Source organism: Trichomycterus rosablanca, chromosome 3, assembly GCF_030014385.1.
Source record: "Trichomycterus rosablanca isolate fTriRos1 chromosome 3, fTriRos1.hap1, whole genome shotgun sequence".
NCBI classification, from domain to species: Eukaryota; Metazoa; Chordata; class Actinopteri; order Siluriformes; family Trichomycteridae; genus Trichomycterus; species Trichomycterus rosablanca.
Window position 1 is genome coordinate 5,715,154 of NC_085990.1, and position 18,808 is coordinate 5,733,961.

Sequence of the window (18,808 nt, forward strand, 5' to 3'; positions counted from 1 at the left end):
TTGACACGTACCGATGTCAGTCAAGTCATATAATTTTATTTTAAGTCCTTCTGCCCCCGCCGGTCCGTGAAATTATATCTTATATGAAACCGGTCCATTGTGCAAAAAAAGGTTGGTGGCTGCTGGGCTAGTCTACTACAGGCAACACTAGCCGGACACAGACTTTTTTCCCAGATCGCGTATTAACTCCATTATCTGATATACAATCTAGCGCACTGTGCAGGGAACATGAATTAATTGTCTAATATACTGTCTAGTGCACTATGTAGGGAACATAAATCCGTTATCTGATATACAATTTAGTGCCCTATGTAGTGACCATAATTAATTATGTAATACACTATCTAGTGCACTATGTAAGAAACACAAATCATCATCTAGTTATACTTTCTAGTGCACTATGTAGTGACCATAATTAATTATGTAATACACTATCTAGTGCACTATGTAAGAAACACAAATCATCATCTAGTTATACTTTATAGTGCACTATGTAGTGAACATGAATGCGTTATCTAATACACTATCTACTGCACTATGCAGGGAACATAAATCCGTGATCTGATATACAATCTAGTGCACTGTGTAGGGAACATAACCAATTGTCTAATTCACTATCTAGTGCACTACGTAGGGAACATAAATTCATATATAAAATACTATCTAGTGCACTAAGTAAGGAACATAAATTCTTTTTTAATATACAATCTAGTGCACTATGTAGGGAACATAAATCTATTATCTTTCACACTATCTAGTGCACTATGTAGTACACATTAACGTGTTTGTGACGCGAACAGTTTGCTTAGTAGCTCAGTTAGCAGCTCCTAAAAGTTCTTTTATCACCCATATCCTTTGGTGTGTGAGAGGTTTTTTAGCTTTTTTTCTGTGTAAAACGTTTATTTAGTTATAAGACTAGTGTTTATACTAAACTAGTCACTGCTGTGTAAAACGTTTATTTAGTTATAAGACTAGTGTTTATACTAAACTAGTCACTGCTGTGTAAAACGTTTATTTAGTTATAAGACTAGTGTTTATACTAAACTAGTCACTGCTGTGTAAAACGTTTATTTAGTTATGACTAGTGTTTATACTAAACTAGTCACTGCTGTGTAAAACGTTTTAGTTATAAGACTAGTGTTTATACTAGTCACTTCTGTGTAAAACGTTTATTTAGTTATAAGACTAGTGTTTATACTAAACTAGTCACTGCTGTGTAAAATGTTTTAGTTATAAGACTAGTGTTTATACTAAACTAGTCACTGCTGTGTAAAACGTTTATTTAGTTATAAGACTAGTGTTTATACTAGTCACTGCTGTGTAAAAGGTTTATTTAGTTATAAGACTAGTGTTTATACTAAACTAGTCACTGCTGTGTAAAACGTTTATTTAGTTATAAGACTAGTGTTTATACTAAACTAGTCACTGCTGTGTAAAATGTTTTAGTTATAAGACTAGTGTTTATACTAAACTAGTCACTGCTGTGTAAAATGTTTTAGTTATAAGACTAGTGTTTATACTAAACTAGTCACTGCTGTGTAAAATGTTTTAGTTATAAGACTAGTGTTTATACTAAACTAGTCACTGCTGTGTAAAAGGTTTATTTAGTTATAAGACTAGTGTTTATACTAAACTAGTCACTGCTGTGTAAAAGGTTTATTTAGTTATAAGACTAGTGTTTATACTAAACTAGTCACTGCTGTGTAAAATGTTTATTTAGTTATAAGACTAGTGTTTATACTAAACTAGTCACTGCTGTGTAAAAGGTTTATTTAGTTATAAGACTAGTGTTTATACTAAACTAGTCACTGCTGTGTAAAAGGTTTATTTAGTTATAAGACTAGTGTTTATACTAAACTAGTCACTGCTGTGTAAAACGTTTATTTAGTTATAAGACTAGTGTTTATACTAAACTAGTCACTGCTGTGTAAAATGTTTTAGTTATAAGACTAGTGTTTATACTAAACTAGTCACTGCTGTGTAAAATGTTTGTTATAAGACTAGTGTTTATACTAAACTAGTCACTGCTGTGTAAAATGTTTTAGTTATAAGACTAGTGTTTATACTAAACTAGTCACTGCTGTGTAAAAGGTTTATTTAGTTATAAGACTAGTGTTTATACTAAACTAGTCACTGCTGTGTAAAAGGTTTATTTAGTTATAAGACTAGTGTTTATACTAGTCACTGCTGTGTAAAATGTTTATTTAGTTATGACTAGTGTTTATACTAAACTAGTCACTGCTGTGTAAAAGGTTTATTTAGTTATAAGACTAGTGTTTATACTAAACTAGTCACTGCTGTGTATCTACAACCTCTGAACTGTGCTGCTGTACGACCTCACGTGTCTGGACCTGGCCGCCACCACGGCAGCCAATAATCGTGTTTAATGGGCGGAGACTTTGTTTGGCTCAGCCAATAGCCGAGAGGACGACGTCACGACGGGGGCTGCTTCTCGTGCTGGTTCACGTGTACTGGAGCGCTCCTGTGTTCTGTTTAGCTGCTGAGCTGCGTTCACTGTACCCGCGGATTAGCAAACAGATGTTCGCCTGGAGAACGTTTTCAACCCTTCATTTAACTTCAAAACTTGCACTTTTAAACAAAAAAATACATTATTTCTTATTATTTTAGCAACAAATATAGGAATATAATACATTCAAAGCTTAAATGTCTTTTGCACTAGTTAAAGCAATAATCAGTATCAGGCAAAAAATTATGTTTTATCACTACTTCATCCTGGTCAGGGTCAGGGTGGTTCCTGCTACCTCGGAATTACAGGAGGCACTGCACTAGCACACTATAAACAAGATACCAATCCATTGCAGGCCTAATAATTGTGTGACAAAAGGCAGGTTGACACATGTCAACCAACCCCACCCGAAAAACATCTTCATTCACTTACTTTTTGTTACCCAGCACATTACACATCCCTGGCTTTTATTTTATAGCTGAAAATAATATTGTAATTGCAAATAATAAGTTAAATTGAAACCTTCAAATCCTAAGAAAACTAATGAATGAAGATAAAGAGATCAAACATTGAATTTTGTGAAAGGTTCCCTTAATGATTTATCACTGTGCTGACCAACTCCCTGTGCCAACCTGCTTCACTCTTCCTCTAAAGCAGTAAAACATAATAAATCACCTCTAACAATACAAAGTAAAACACAATATTTTTTTTATTTGGCACATATTACCCACAACTGCCACATCAATAACATTTTAAATATTTCACAGACATATAAATATGCAGAGGTAAAATCTAAAAAAGCTAAAAGGTAAAGCTATAAACATACAGAACATATGTTTCGCATTATCCATACCTTTGCTTTGTAATTATTATAAACTTTTGGCCAGTAGTGATTGTGACTGAACAAAACTGTGTCCATCAGGACTTGCCTTTACAAGTGCCTGAGCTTACAAATGCTCTATTGATCAAGTAGGCACAAACCCCTACAGACACACTCAAGAATCTTGTGAAAAGCCTTCTCTTAAAATGCTAATTGTTCAAAATGGGATGTCTAATATTTACATTTTCAGCATTTAGCAGACGCTTTTATCCAAAGCGACTTACACAATGAGCAACTGAGGGTTAAGGGCCTTGCTCAGGGACCCAACAGTGGCAACTTGGTGGTGGCGGGGCTTGAACCGGCAACCTTCTGTTTACTAGTCCAGTACCTTAACCACTGAGCTATCACTGACCACTAATAAGATCATGGTACAAGTCTGTGCTGTACTTTCTAACCCCTCTGACGTTCCAACAAAGACTTGTGGGGCAGCCAGCGTTCTTTCTTGTATATATATGGCTATATTGGCCTCATTGTGCAATATTGTCACATGTCACTTTACTATTTAATAATTTAATTACTATTCAATCTTTACACTAAAACTATACCTCATGCATCATTACAGTTACCAGTTATTCATTTAATGTAAATTACAAGAAATTTCTGTTTGCTTTTGTTTTGTACTGTTAATTATTTGTTGTATTATGCTACTGGGGCTTCTTCTAGATAGATATCTATCTGTCTGTCTGTCTATCCATCCGTCTGTCTATCTATCTATCTATCTATCTATCTATCTATCTATCTATCTATCTATCTATCTATCTATCTATCTATCTATCTAAACGTGACGTTAAAATCCTAATAAATAAATAAACCTGGCCCAGCACTGCCAGGTTGCCACTGTTGGGCCCTTGAGCAAGGCCCTTAACTGCTTAGACAATATACTGTCACAGTACTGTAAGTCGATTTGGATAAACGCGCCTGATAAATGCGGAAAATGTAAATGTGCGAAGAATCGACTCCAAAACTTAGGAGTCGACTCTTCGTCACAGTGCATTAAACTTGAGCGCTTCAGCTATTCGATTCAGTAAACATGCGAGTGTTTTGGAAGCGTGCACTTGTCAGGCCGCGCTCCTCGTGCATGTCACTGACACGAGCCTGCGCTGGTGATAGGTGACGCCACGTGACTCGGCGGGTGCGCTATTTCTGTTGAGGCGGCCGAGCTCACGTGCACGCGCACACAGGAGGAGGAGGAGGAAAGAAGCGATAACATCCAGACAGCCGGTACTGCGCAGCTGCGTGCGCGTCCTACAGCTTTATTCTTTTGGTTTTTGTTGTCGTTCGTGCGTTTTTGGACGGAGTTGTGCTACGAGCTTAGTCCTTGCTTATTAATATCCTTATAATTTTTCATATGGTTGGAATTTTCACTCCTTATCTTTCTAATACTAACTTTTATTTGTGCAAGAGCGATTTTTCACGTCATCTGACAGGAGTGTTGGGTCCATATGGACAAACCGAACTGCCTAGACTTACTGATTTTGGACTGAGGAATATCTGCACCCTCAGAGGAACCTCAGATGAAGGTGTTTATCTAGTGGACTACCACCAAATGCAAAGAAAATTTCTCTCTCATGCATTCCTTCCACAAGAAGACTAAAGGTAAATTTGCTATTGCAGCCAAACCACTATTTCCAATATTGTTAATGCTTATTAACAATGTCATTCGTTTGTTTAAACATCAACCAGACTTGTAATTTAAATCTAATAGTTCTAATAGATCGTGGGAATAGACTATTATTTATTTATTTGGATTTTAGCATCATGTTCTACACACTTTAGTTACATTAATGACAAATGGTAGTTACTAGTTACACAGGATTAATCAGTTCACAATGTGAAACACAGTCATGGACAATTTTGTATCCCTAATTCACCTCACTTGCACGTCTTTGGACTGTGGGAGGAAACCCACGCACACACGGGGAGAACATGCAAACCCAGGACCTTTTTGCTGTGAGGCGACAGTGCTCCCCACTGAGCCACCATGTGGCCCGGAATAGACTAATAAAGGTGCATGAGGTAGAAATGATTTTCTCATGTTAAAAGGATCTCTTTATTGTATTTACTACTGTTTTAGTCTTTATGGCATGTTCACCCATTTTTGCAGCAGATTGTGTTTCCACACAATCAACCCTGCAAAAACTGTAGGTAGAAATGCTGAGTATTTAACAGATTACTCCCCAGTAATTACAGATTTTTATCCATGAACAGTACAATGAAATTCTTTTGTCCGCGTATCCAAGCTTGTTTGGAAGCTGGGGTCAGAGCATGGGGTCAGCCTGTGTACATCGCCCCTGGAACCGAGAGGGCTAAGGCCCTTGCTCAAGGGCCTAACAGTGGCAGCATGGCAGAGGTGGAATTCAAACTCACAACCTTTCAGTTGAAAACCTAAAGCTCTATCCAATAGGCTGCTACTGTCCCTCTCTTTATATTGACCTGTATTAACCCCAACTGTGTCTGCCTTCTATAAAATGTATACCTGTCATCATAATCAGCTTTTGGATGATATTGTACGTGTAGTTACAGTTTTCCAGAATAACACACTCTGATTTGTTCTTGTTTGAAATTAGAGGCTCAAACCAAACAGAAGAACCAGTGAAGACTTGACAGCAACACCAGTCTTGACCTCACACCCCTCTCTCATATTCAGCTCAAGTGGGAAAAACGCTTCAAAGACTGCCGTAATATGAAGGGTGAGGAGACTCACACGTTCTCTTTATTCACGTTTGAGGACACTTTCCCATATTCCTGTTCATCATTGGCTTGCTGTGTGGTTTACTACTGTTCAAAAACTAACTTAGCTTTAAACTTTGCATTGCTTGTCTAATGGCTTAACTCTTCATGCACTGTCACTTTAACAATATTTAATAATTTGATAAATTGATCATTAATAATTGATTTATATATTGATTGTTGTGCGGATTGAATCTAATACAGACATCTTTGCATTAACTGAACTTACTCTGTGTAAGCAAATAATGTAAAACTCCACAGGTTCCATGGTGTCTGTCACTGGGCGGGTTGTGCCTCGTTACGGGGGCACCAGATAAAAGCCCTGTACCTCTGAGTTCGAAAGATATGCAATTGCAGGACACTAAACCAAGATAGAATAAAACTGGTTAAATAGCCACAAACAAAAAGGAGGCGTAATAACTTAAAATAACAAGTGGCCATAATAATGGAAAACGAAACTAAAAAGAAAACCGAAACAAAATCTGCAGCCCTAAGCTGAGAGGTGAAAGAGCAGATAGGTGAGCACTCAAACTCCACGCACTCGTGCAGGGAAAAGTACGTCGGCCAAATTGTTACCTGTACCAGCTACTCAATCCACTGGCAACAGCAACTCAGGCTCTTAAAAAATATAAAGAGCAATGAAACTCCATTAAACTGGTAGCAACTAAACAAAGATCAAAAATAGACAGCTACTCCCTTCCTGATGCTAGGGGTATCACGTGGCAGCCAGCTTTGCAAAGACGAAAAGTCACTTGCCAAGTTCCCAGGAAAAAGAACCATTTTTAAAGGAAAAGAGAGCTGACCATAGATCAGCCCAGCATACCAGCCTTTCAGATTGTGCAGGTGACTACACCCATACTACAAAACACGCAGTGAGCCAGCAGTGAGATGTCTGACGAGGCCGGTATTTAAAGCTGCTCACAGCTGAGGCAAATGAATGCTTAATGAGGCGCAGAGTCTGCTGATTTAATGAACCTACACTAATAGTCATCTGCGCCTTTTCATCTGTGGTTCTGCAATCCGTGACCCGGCCACTGTATTCGGCAGCTGGGCCGTTACAGTGCCATGCTGTAAAATAATTTGTGTTTTGTTTTTACATAGATGATCTTTGCCAACTAAATTTACATGTTCACTAAATAAATGATTAATTATTGTCTGTAAAAGCTATCAAATCAAAGCCTATATTCATCCAGTGTACAAGCCAGTTTTAGCCTCTGCGTTGATGCTGCACAGCTTAAGCAACCAGGCTTTTGGTTATAGTCTGGGTCAAATTTGGCTTATGTTTGGGTGGGTTAAGTTGTCAGGTTTTTGTTACCTTTTCAATCCATTCCACTTTGGGGATTGGCTGCACAGAATTGTGGTTGAATGAGATTGAGTGTGTGATGCACTGTGATTGACTGGTACCCTGTCTAAGGTGTATTCCTGTTAAGTGTCCAGTGTTTTGGGAAGAGTCTTACTAGAACCCTCTTCAGGTCATGCTAGTTTTTGCAGATGAACAAAACTGCTTAGTAAAACAAGGCCAGTGAGTGTCATCAGTGACTGAACAGTTACTCTCTTTCACAGTTCTATAATTAAATGAAATTAATTAATGAGTATAGGGTACAAATCAAAACACATGAGTTGTGCTTGTTCAGCAAAGGAACATATTTTAATTTCTGTTTTTACACAGTAGAACTATACCAGTTTTTGTAGGAGAGGACGTTGACAGCAAAGGGTCACAAGCGCTACCAAATAATTCTATATAATACAGTTGTGTGATAAATAAGGGATTCTTTTTTGTACAGTGACTTTGCACAAATGGTGTATGATTAACCAGGTCAAGGATCAAGCATTTTGAACCTAGTCTGATTGTAAACTAAGTGAAAAGCCACCTGCACTATTAATTCCAAAGGTTTATTTGCAGCAGCTCAAACGTATGCTTGCGGATTCCTTGTTTGAACAGGTCAAACATATAGGATTTATATATATTCATATATATTAAATGTTCTGCACATACGTTTTTATAATAACAGTTTATTAAATATGTAAAATGACTTAAATGAAATCATTTCTAAAAAGATTCTTTCCATGATTTCAATTCTAAGTCACATTATGAATAAACCAGCCATCACTGGAAAAATATCAGCTGTTATCTATTAGGTGAAATTTTTCTCAGTTACCCTAGCACATCACCTCTGGGATCCAGCGTTCAAATCACCACACATGATTGGCTATGTCTTGTTGGGTTGGCAGAGGCCACACATGTATTGCTGATATGTCCACTGAGCTGCATTGAGCCCAGATGTTCCGGGAAAGCCAGTCCAACCACGACCCTCATCAGGGTAGTGGTTACAAAATATGGAAATGAAATAAAATGAAACTATAAAGCTGTTACTAAAGATAATGCATTATTGATTTTTACAGATTTCTTTTTGTCAAATAGCCAAGAAAATCTATGCACATATTAGCAAAGAAAAAGACATTTCAGTGTGTAAATCCATTTTTAATACATTTGTTTTATAGAAAAATGTAAGTGGACTACATCAAAACAGAAAATGCCATTTGGGTGCCATAGAATATTTGTGTATATGAAATAATGGACTTAAATCACATTTACCAGTAAGTTTGAGACCTTTCGAAGCTAATGTTTGTGACAGCACGTTCTGGTAGTGTTTTTTTGCTGGACTTTATCCATATACGATAGCTTAGTATACTGTAAATGACCAAGGCCTTGTAAATATAGCTAAGATACTATAGTCTATCTGCATAGACCATTAACTCAGGGTTATGACTGTACAGATGAGCTCCTTTACATTATAATTACAGGAGGTTGTACAGACCATGAGATTATGATTATAACTGGAAAAAAAGCTCATTTACACTGTTTTTTTCTTTTCAGAGTTCTACAGACAGCATGGACCTTGTTATATAGCGGAGCAAAATGCATACTATACTAATTACTAAATTCTAATACTCTTTATATATCTCCTAAACTTTTATCTTGCATGAAGGTGAAAGGCTTGGTTAAAAGCTTCCTAACAATATGTTGTAGCGTGTAGTTTGTCATCTTTGTTTGTACTAAATACACTTTGTACACTTTGAGACTAAAAGAAGTATACATGTCATTTTAGGTCAGATTTTCAGATGAACTGTTTCCTAATGGGGGCGGCACGGTGGGTAGCACTGTCACCTCACAGCAAGAAGGTCCTGGGTTTGATCCCTAGGCGGGGCGGTCCGGGTCCTTTCTGTGCGGAGTTTTCTCCCACAGTCCAGAAACATGCAGTCAGGTTAATTGGAGACACTGAATTGCCCTGTAGGTGAATAGGTGTGTGTATATGTGTGTGTCACCCTGTCCAGGGTGTTATTGTGTGCCTTGCGCCCATTGAAAAGCTGGGATAGGCTCCAGCACCAACGTGACCCTAATTGGATAAGCGGTTAAGAAAGTGAGTGAGTGAGTGAGTGAGTGTTTCCTAATGGGTTAAATCATATGCTCTGTTTTTGTATTACAGATAAGGTGAAGTTTGACATGGATGAGGGCTCTCTGGGAAGCTGCTGTTTGGGCAGCAGTAACAGCATCGGGCATGTTACAGATGACTGTAACACGGGCACCTTACCAAGCCTAACACCGTGGGAACGGACAGTAGCGTCCGATGGCGGTTTGTTCCACATGCAGTATATGGACCTGGGCGAGTTCCTGACAGAGAATGGCATGGCAATGCACGGAGCTCAGATGCCCTCTCAGAGCTCGCAGTGCCCCTCCACATCTCCTTCAGCCTACTCTTCCTGCTCCTCATCCTCAGCTTCTGTTTCCTCTCCGACTGCGCTGCTCGGCCTGGACATGCTGGGAGCCACCAAATGCGTACAGAGTGAGTTTTGTTAGTTGGTTCAGCTTTGATGGTATTCCTAGATTTGGTGCATTTAATTTATGTATTTTTATTGATCTTCCGGGCACCTCGGGGTGGGTTTACATGGGTTTCTGTATGCAGTACGGCTCTAATGTGGGATCCCACATTAGAGCCGTACTGCATACAGAAACCCATGTAAACCCACCCCGAAGGGGCAGGTGAGAAGAAGTTGCGGCAGATTGTCGGAGGGCCTGTGTGATCTTTTTTTAAATTTTATTTATTTATGCATTTTCTCCCATTTTCCTCCCAATTTAGTGTAGTCAATTTGTCTTCCGCTGCTGGGGGATCCCTCATTGCAGTTGATGTGGGTATATTGCTGCTCACGCCTCCGACGACCCTTAGGGGAATCTTTTTTCACCCATGCAGTCTGCACAGGCGCCTCTCTATTTGCCAATCAGGGTCCTACACAGCGTTTGAAGACCCCACCCACATAGTCCGGTCATCCCGCCCTAGCAGAGACATGTCTGCTGCAGGCACTGCCAGTTGTGCCCGCTAGATGGCATCAAGCCGACCAGTGGCAATGCCGAGTTTCGAACCGAGGAGTTCAGAATCTCGGCGCTGGTGTGCTAGCGGAATATCCCGCTGCGCCACCTGGTGGTGATCTTTTTTGATTAGTTCAGAGGTAGTGCAAGTGGCAGTGGATTTACAATCAGAGTTAGTGGATTAAGAGAAGTAAAATGTTTATGATCTCGGTGATGGTGGGCAGCGAAATAGTCGGCTGCACCACTCAAGCGCCCACTGTATATACTAAAAAAAAAAAAACGATGGTTGACTTATTATAGTTAGTGAAAAACTATATTTAAATAAATCAGTGCTGCTTGTATAATGCATGTACTATGTGAAATGTCTGTACTATCCAGCAAATTGAGGCAATCTAAAAGAACGGGCTAGTAGAACTTTGTTTAATGGGTGTGTGTGCATGTGTGTATGGCTGGTGTTTATTCTGTGTTGTAAAGCAGTTAGGATTGGGTTGGGTTTGGAATGTACAGTAAGTATCAGTCCTTACATGCTGCAAGAGAGACCGAGCGTAAGATAAAGAAAGAAAAAGAAAGACCCCATGGCCAGACATCAGAAAAGTTCAGAGAAGCGGTAATCATTCATCAACAAAAGCATACAAGTGACATGATGACTGTGTGTGTGTGTGTGTGTATGATTGTTTGAAATCTCTCAGCACACTTGGTGCTCGTGCACATGCTCGGTCACGTGTCTCAGCACAGACTGAAGAGCAGAGTGAGAGGAAAAGGGGTGGAGAGAGGCCCCGAGGAGGAGTGTCAGAGATTTGACTGTTTGTGCCCTGGTGTGTATATTCATGCATGTGCACGTGTTGGTGCTTGTGTGTGTTTGTGTGCATGTACCTTAACCTGTAATTGGTTACAATTGTAAGTCGCTTGGGATAAAGGCATCTGCTAAATGCCATAAATGTGACTGTGTTTACATGTTTGTGTGCTTGTGTTTGTGTGTGTGTGCACATGTAAGTGCTTGTGAGTGCATTTAAATGTGTGTGCATGTATGTATACACCAGTAAGCCCAAACAATTGGACCACTCCCTATTTGTGCATGGCAGTGGTAGTCTGGGAAAAATCAGGGATCTATTAAACGTTGGGCTAATGCTTGTTACTTGTAGTACTTGTATTGTATGCAGCAGATACAGGCGGCACAAAAACCTGAGTGACTTTAGTAAGGGTAAAATCATTATAGCCAGACGACTGGGTTGAAGTATCTCAGAAACAGCACGGGGTGTCACAGGCAGCCGTGGTGAGTACTCACCGACAGTGGTCTGATGAGGGACAAACCACAAACTGCTAAGAGGTTGTTGGGCAGCCAAGACTCGCTGATGCCACTAATGATGTTATACTGGTGGTCATAATGTTTTGGCTCATCGGTGTACTGTATGTATGTATGTATGTATGTATGTATGTGTGTGTGTGCATTTAAATGTGTATGCTTGTGTGTGTATGCCAATTTGCTTATATATGTTTGCATGCGGTGGCACAGTGGCACAGTGGGTAGTGCTATAGCCTCAGAACAAGAAGGACCTGGGTTTGATTTCTATCAGGAGTTTGCATGTTCTCCTTGTGTCCGCATGGGTTTCCTCCCACAAGTCCAAAGACATGCAGTCAGACCAACTGGAGCTGCTGAAAATTGTCCTAAGTGTGTGTGTGTGTGAGAGAGAGAGAGTTATGAGAAATGTGTGTGTGTCTGCCCTGTAATAGACTGGCGACCTGTCAGGGGTGTTTCCTACCTTTCACCCAGACCAGGATGCTGCCTGATTTTTATTAAAAAATAATTAGGATGTAAAGTATTTTATTAAAAGGATGTAGTAATTTATTTGAACTGTTGAAGTATATAGGGAATAAAAGGCCACAGAAGGGGTGCTATTAATACTATGCAAATGTGGAAGTGAGAAAATATTTATTTATATTAATATTTATTAAATGCACCAAGACTAGGGATGCAAATTGTGCTCATGTCTTTTAATCAGTAACCTACTGTCTTTAGTTGATGGTTAACCGCTCACTGATGAGCTTGGAGCATCCTGTTAAAATATAACACATCACTAAACTTTATATTAAAAAATGTCCAAACTTTTTTTTTAAATACGGTTTGTGAGATGACCAGCAGAGGTCTGCATTTATACCAGTACATGAAGCAAAATATCCCCATTATTTTTTGTAAAATAAACATTACACACAGATCCACATGTGATGAATTTAACATGCTGACAGACTCCATACCCAGAGGAAACCCACACAAACATGCAAACTCCACATAGAAAGGACCCTAGCCGCTGTCTGGGGAATCAAACTCAGGCCCTTCCTGCTGTGAGGCGACTGCGCCACTGTCATCAGGGTTGTTAGACTTCTTAAAAACACTGGATGTTATTTTATTTTTAGAAGTCTTTGTACTTTTTAATTAGGATTGTGTAATGGTCCCACCTGCTGTGGAGATCGTGTCCAGGGTAGTGTTCTTGTGACAGCAAATTTTAAATGGTGATAAGCTGAGTTTACGGATAAACATCAAAAGAAAAAAAAACGAAACCAAGATAAGTGTCTCGGCCTCGTAAAGGCATGCAGGTAGAAAGACACATACAAAACACCCGCGAAGAGCTGGCCAACAAATCCAGAATTTTAAGGCCCCCTGCGGTTGCAGCAATGATTGTTTAATGATGTGCAAAGCTGTGCCTCCATACTCCCTGCCAGACATAATGGCATGGCAGATGGGCATGATACTGTAATTCATGCCCCTACCAGTATATTTGACTCTTCAGCCTGTGGATCCTTAAAGAATATTAGTCTAGTCTTAAGTAGAATGTAGCATTACAATGTGTTACTGACCCAGTCATTTTTGTGTGTGGTTATCCACAGGCCCTCCTCAGGTCAGCCATGAGCCTGCATCATCCCCTACCTGTCCACCGCATACAAGCCCACCCATGAATAACGACACTGACCTGCTTACGACCTTCGACCCTGACCCTGCTGACGTGGCCCTGCCCAGTGTCCCGGGTCAGAAGCCCTTTGACCCATCTACTCATTTCTTTAGTGAGGAGGAACTCAAGCTGCAGCCTGTGATGAAGAAGGCTCGCAAGATGCAAGTCCCTGACGACCTGAAGGTAAAAATGCAGCAGCACTCCAAATGCACTGAGAGACGTTTGTGGTGGTGTTTTAATAGTGGTGCCTAAAACAGTGTGGTCAGTTTAGATCAGACAGTGTGTTCTTAATCACAAACTATTCCGCCTAAACTAATTAAACACAGCAAGCTGGAAGGTGTAAATGATTATGAAAATTTACACTTACACGGGAAACTTTGCCTAATTTCACTGACCTTGTTTTCCGTGATGCGATTTTCACAGCCGTGAATTAGGTAGGGCCTTATACACTGATCAGCCATAACATTAAAACCATCTCCTTGTTTCTACACTCACTGTCCATGTTATCAGCTCCACTTACCATATAGAAGCACTTTGTAGTTCTACAATTACTGATTGTAGTCCATCTGTTTTTCTACATACTTTTTTAACCTGCTTTCACTCTGTTCTTTAATGGTCAGGACCCCCACAGGACCACTACAGAGCAGGTATTATTTAGGTAGTGGATGATTCTCAGCACTGCAGTGACACTGACATGGTGGTGGTGTGTTAGTGTGTGTTGTGCTGGTATGAGTGGATCAGACACAGCAGCGCTGCTGGAGTTTTTAAATACCGTGTCCACTCACTGTCCACTCTATTAGACACTCCTACCAAGTTGGTCCACCTTGTAGATGTAAAGTCAAAGACGATCGCTCTTCTGTTGCTGCTGTTTGAGCTGCCCACGGGCCGCTGTTGGCTGGATATTTTTGCTGTGTCTGATCCACTCATACCAGCACAACACACACTAACACACCACCATGTCAGTGTCACTGCAGTGCTGAGAATGATCCACCACCTAAATAATACCTGCTTTGTGGTGGTCCTGGGAGAGTCCTGACCATTGAAGAACAGCATGAAAGCAGGCTAACAAAGCATGTAGAGAAACAGATAGACTACAGTCAGTAATTGTAGAACTACAAAGTGCTTCTATATGGTAAGTGGAACTGATAAAATGGACAGTGAGTGTAGAAACCAGGAGGTGGTTTAAATGTTATGGCTGATCGGTGTATAACTTATTTATTAACGAAGCCCCGCAATGGATTGGTGCCCTGACCTGCGTATATCTGCCGTGCGCCCAATGTTTCTCCAATAAATCAGATCTATCGTGATCCTGACCAGGATACAGTGGTGGTAAAACTATGAATTAATGAATGATTTACACACACTTTGAAGTTTTTATCAGTAGTTTACCTTTTTTGTTCTGATTCTGTTTTACCAATGCTACGTTCCACTATACCATCACCTCGTTACAGTCAGAACTGGTTTGACAGCATGATAGGCCGGTGGTCCTAATGTATCGGCTCGTCAGTGCATGTAGAGGTGTCATTGTTTCTTCCACTTTGTAGCATGAATATGCAAAGGTCATGAATGTTTCAAATTTGAGTTTCAACTTCCCAATTATGAGGGAAGTCACATGCAACATTCATACTTTTGCTGCTGCTCCTAGGAGTGGGTGTGGCATAAAAATCACTAAGTTAAAAGACAAAGATCACAGGCTAAAGACATCAACCTTGATGGGAGCATTGTGGTGTGTGGTTGCTTTTCTGCCTTAGAACCTGGATAAAGGAACATTCATTTATTCATTGTTTTACCACCGCTATATCCTGGTCAGGGTCACTGTGGGTCAGATTTATTAGGTGAAGGGTAGGAAACACCCCAGACACCCAAACCACAGAACCACAACTGAGCTCTAGGAAAAAGCAGCTTAAAATCTTTAGTACCTAGCTTTATGTTACTCATTTTCATGCAATGATTTTTTGTTTGTCGACACTAAAACCCAATTTTTTAAAGCACTTACATTGCTTCTAATTCTTTTTAGTGCTCTTTAGAGTCCATTTACATCTACATTTACAGCATTTAGCAGACGCTTTTACTCAAAGCGACTTACAGTATACAGTCTAAGCAATTGAGGGTTAAGGGTCTTGCTCAAGGGCCCAACAGTGCAACCTGACAGTAGTGGGCTTTGAACCAGGAACCTTTTGCTTACTAGTCCAGTACCCTAACCGTTAAGCTACAACTGCCCTGACCACGATTCATTTTTGTGCCCCCAGGATCAGAAGTACTGGAACCGGCGCCTAAAGAACAACGAGGCGGCTAAGCGATCGCGGGATGCTCGGCGGCTAAAGGAGAACCAGATCTCAGTGCGAGCCTCCTTTCTTGAACGGGAGAACGCTGCACTTCGACAGGAAGTGGCCAACATGCGCAAAGAGCTCGGCCGCTGCCGCAGCATCCTCAGCAAGTACGAGGGTCACTACGACGAGCAGTTATGAAGAGGAGGAGGGCACAAAGGGGTGGAAATAGTTCAGTAAATGTGATAACAGACAATGGACTTGAGTATAATGAAAGTTAAGTGACCTTCTTCTCCCTTTAGGAAGAGGTTTGAGGTGCAATGTTTTAGATAAAGCAGAGAAACGTATATTTTTATACAACAGAGACATGCAATATAAGAAGAGGATTTTCTGGAAGCTATTTTGTGTGTGTGTTTGTGTGGGTGTGTGTGTGGGTGGGTGTATGGCAGGACTGTTTAGTCCAAACGAGAGGAAATGGAAATACTGGAATTTTAAAAGCTCTACATGGGGGCTGAACAGAGGAATTGAGTAAATGAGAGTGAAGAGCAATATTGAGCTGAAGATTTTATTATCCGTGGAATAATTTCAGACTGTGAATCAGACTGTGAAAAAAAAATTACCTTTTAAATTTGCCAAGAAGAAGACCACACGAGGAGATTTTTGTAGTTTTTGTGACATCAAGAAAAGCAATGGACAGATTACTATTATACATTTTCAAAAAGAAGTGACATTTCTTACAAATTGATATATTTTAGGATTTACTGAAGTGTAGTTATTCAGCCACGGCAAGTTTGGTGTCAAATGCTTCAGTGCTGGACTACAAGGCAAATGCAGCTAAAAAGTAATGAAAGTTTCTTTCTCAGTCTTTTTTGGTAAATGTTTGCATATTTTAAATGAAAGTTCTTTGTAGCCTTTATTTAAAATAATTTCTGTTAGTTCATTAATTCACTGAAACCTGGTTAATAGAACACCTTTATTTGTCATACAGATGTACACTCACTTTCTTAACCGCTTATCCAATCAGGGTTGCGGGGGGGTGCTTTAGCCCAGTTTTTCAATGGGCGTAAGACACACAGTAACACCCTGGACGGAGTGCCAGTCCATCGCAGGGCAGACACACACACACACACACACACACACACACACATTCACCTATAGGGCAATTCAGTGTCTCCAGTTCACCTGACTGCATGTTTTGGACTGTGGGAGGAAACCGGAGCTCTCGGAGGAAACCCACGCAGACACGGGGAGAACATGCAAACTCCGCACAGAAAGGACCCGGACAGCCCCGGCTGGGGATCGAACCCAGGACCTTCTTGCTGTGAGGCGACAGTGCTACCCACCGAGCCACCGCGCCATCCTACAGATGTACAGTACAACGAAATTCTTTCTTCGCATATCCTAGCTTGTTTGGAAGCTGGGGTCAGAGCGCAGGGTCAGCCCTTGTACGGCGCCTCTGGAGCCAAGAGGGTTAAGGGCCTTGCTCAAGGTGGCTGCATGGCTCTCAACCTTTTAATTGATAGCCCAAAGCTCTACCCACTAGGGTACCACTGTGACCCTGAGCTTAAGTCATGTACACCTGATGGGACTCACTTCTTTAGTGGTAAGCTGCTTTAAATAAAATACTATTTTTTTAACTATCCTGAGAATTTAAAACCTTCTTTGCTTGTCAGCTACATTTGCTTTATAAATCCAGTTCAAAAATCAAAAACAAACACTGGACACGAAACATGACTAATCAACCACATTTAAGGTAAAACACAAAGCTGAATGGATTGTTTGCTGAACTATTAATTTAAATTGAGTCATGCTGAAGTTCCTTAAATCATAAATATCTATTTTTGAACTTTTGTTATACTATAACACTATAATCCAGAACTACAGATTTAGGACTCACCAGAACACTTATTCAAAGTAAAAATCCCTTTAGTACTTGAAGTCTTTATAGAAATTAGCCTTTATAAACGTATATTATACAATACTATACAACAGGGGCTGCCTTTACCAGATTTACTGTCTTTAATGTGTATGGATATACGCTGATGCACCAAAACATTAGGGCCACCCACCTAAAATGTACTAAGACATGGAATCTGGTATTTGGTACATAAGCATGTTTGTTGTGAGGTGGATCATCCTACAGTGCATCATGGTGCATCTCTTCCATGGATAAACGATGCACATGTGCACGACCTCCCACATGATGTTCTTCAAATTAATGCCAATGGTTTTCTTGAGGATGCCTGGTAATGAGGTTTCCACAAACCTTTGGTCATGCTGTGTAGAACTAAGGATGCCAGAATAACTACAGTGGCAACATGGAGGCTTGGAGCATTGCACTTTAAATTTGTAACAGTAATTAACCTTTTAGTTTCTCCATGTTTCTTTAACAGCACGTTGAGTTTTATGATTGTTGTTTTTTCAGTTGTATTATAGAGAAACATTCGTTATTTCCTTTGAGTCGTATTTGATACATAGATCAGAGCTGCTGAATTTGTCACTCTTGCTTCTCCTCCACATGTCTCACAAGTTGATCAATGCCAATTCACTCTCACGCTGGCTGAGATGAGCTAAGCCCCCTCCACAGTCTCTGGCTGCTTCTTTTTACCTGCCAGTGATGGAGTCTAACAGAGAGGTGTACAGCGTACAGAGAGACTGATGCTATAAAGTCTGCAAATACTCCTCCACTAGCACAGATGATTCAACCAGACAGCAACAATTAAGTCCAGTTGACCTTCCACCATCAGACGTAGCCAGTTGGTCATGTGAACTGCCTGTGGTTCGATAGCTTGAGATCTTATTGATGGTGGGCCAGTTCATTAGTCCTGTTGACTGTTAGAGATCCAGATTTGCACTTCAGATTTCTGGTTTCTGAACAAATAAACACAAATTTACATTCCACATAGTTTTTTTGGCTGTATGAGTTTGATGACCTTTTTTACTAACTACAACCAATTGTATCATAAGTGACATTTGATTTCCCAGTTGAATTTTGGGTAATGTTGTTCCTACTATCCGCTCATGTTTTTTTGGAGGAAAAAACCTCATATCCTTAAGTTTTGTCTATCAGTGACCTCTCTGCTTGTAGCCAAAGTATTGCAGGGGAATTTGTCTTTTCTCCTAAAAACACAAATAAAAATATTACTCACTAAA

General features: G+C 40.2%; 1 protein-coding gene across 1 annotated transcript; it reads left to right on the top strand.

Annotated features, from left to right (window-relative positions):
• Positions 1-4,510: 4,510 nt before the first annotated feature.
• On the top strand, positions 4,511-18,808 carry dbpb (D site albumin promoter binding protein b). The gene is made up of 5 exons (XM_062992537.1): positions 4,511-4,943; positions 5,915-6,037; positions 9,566-9,922; positions 13,327-13,571; positions 15,638-18,808. Exons 2-5 carry the CDS (start codon positions 6,031-6,033, stop codon positions 15,854-15,856), a joined length of 828 nt encoding a protein of 275 aa, XP_062848607.1. The 5' UTR covers positions 4,511-4,943; positions 5,915-6,030; the 3' UTR covers positions 15,857-18,808.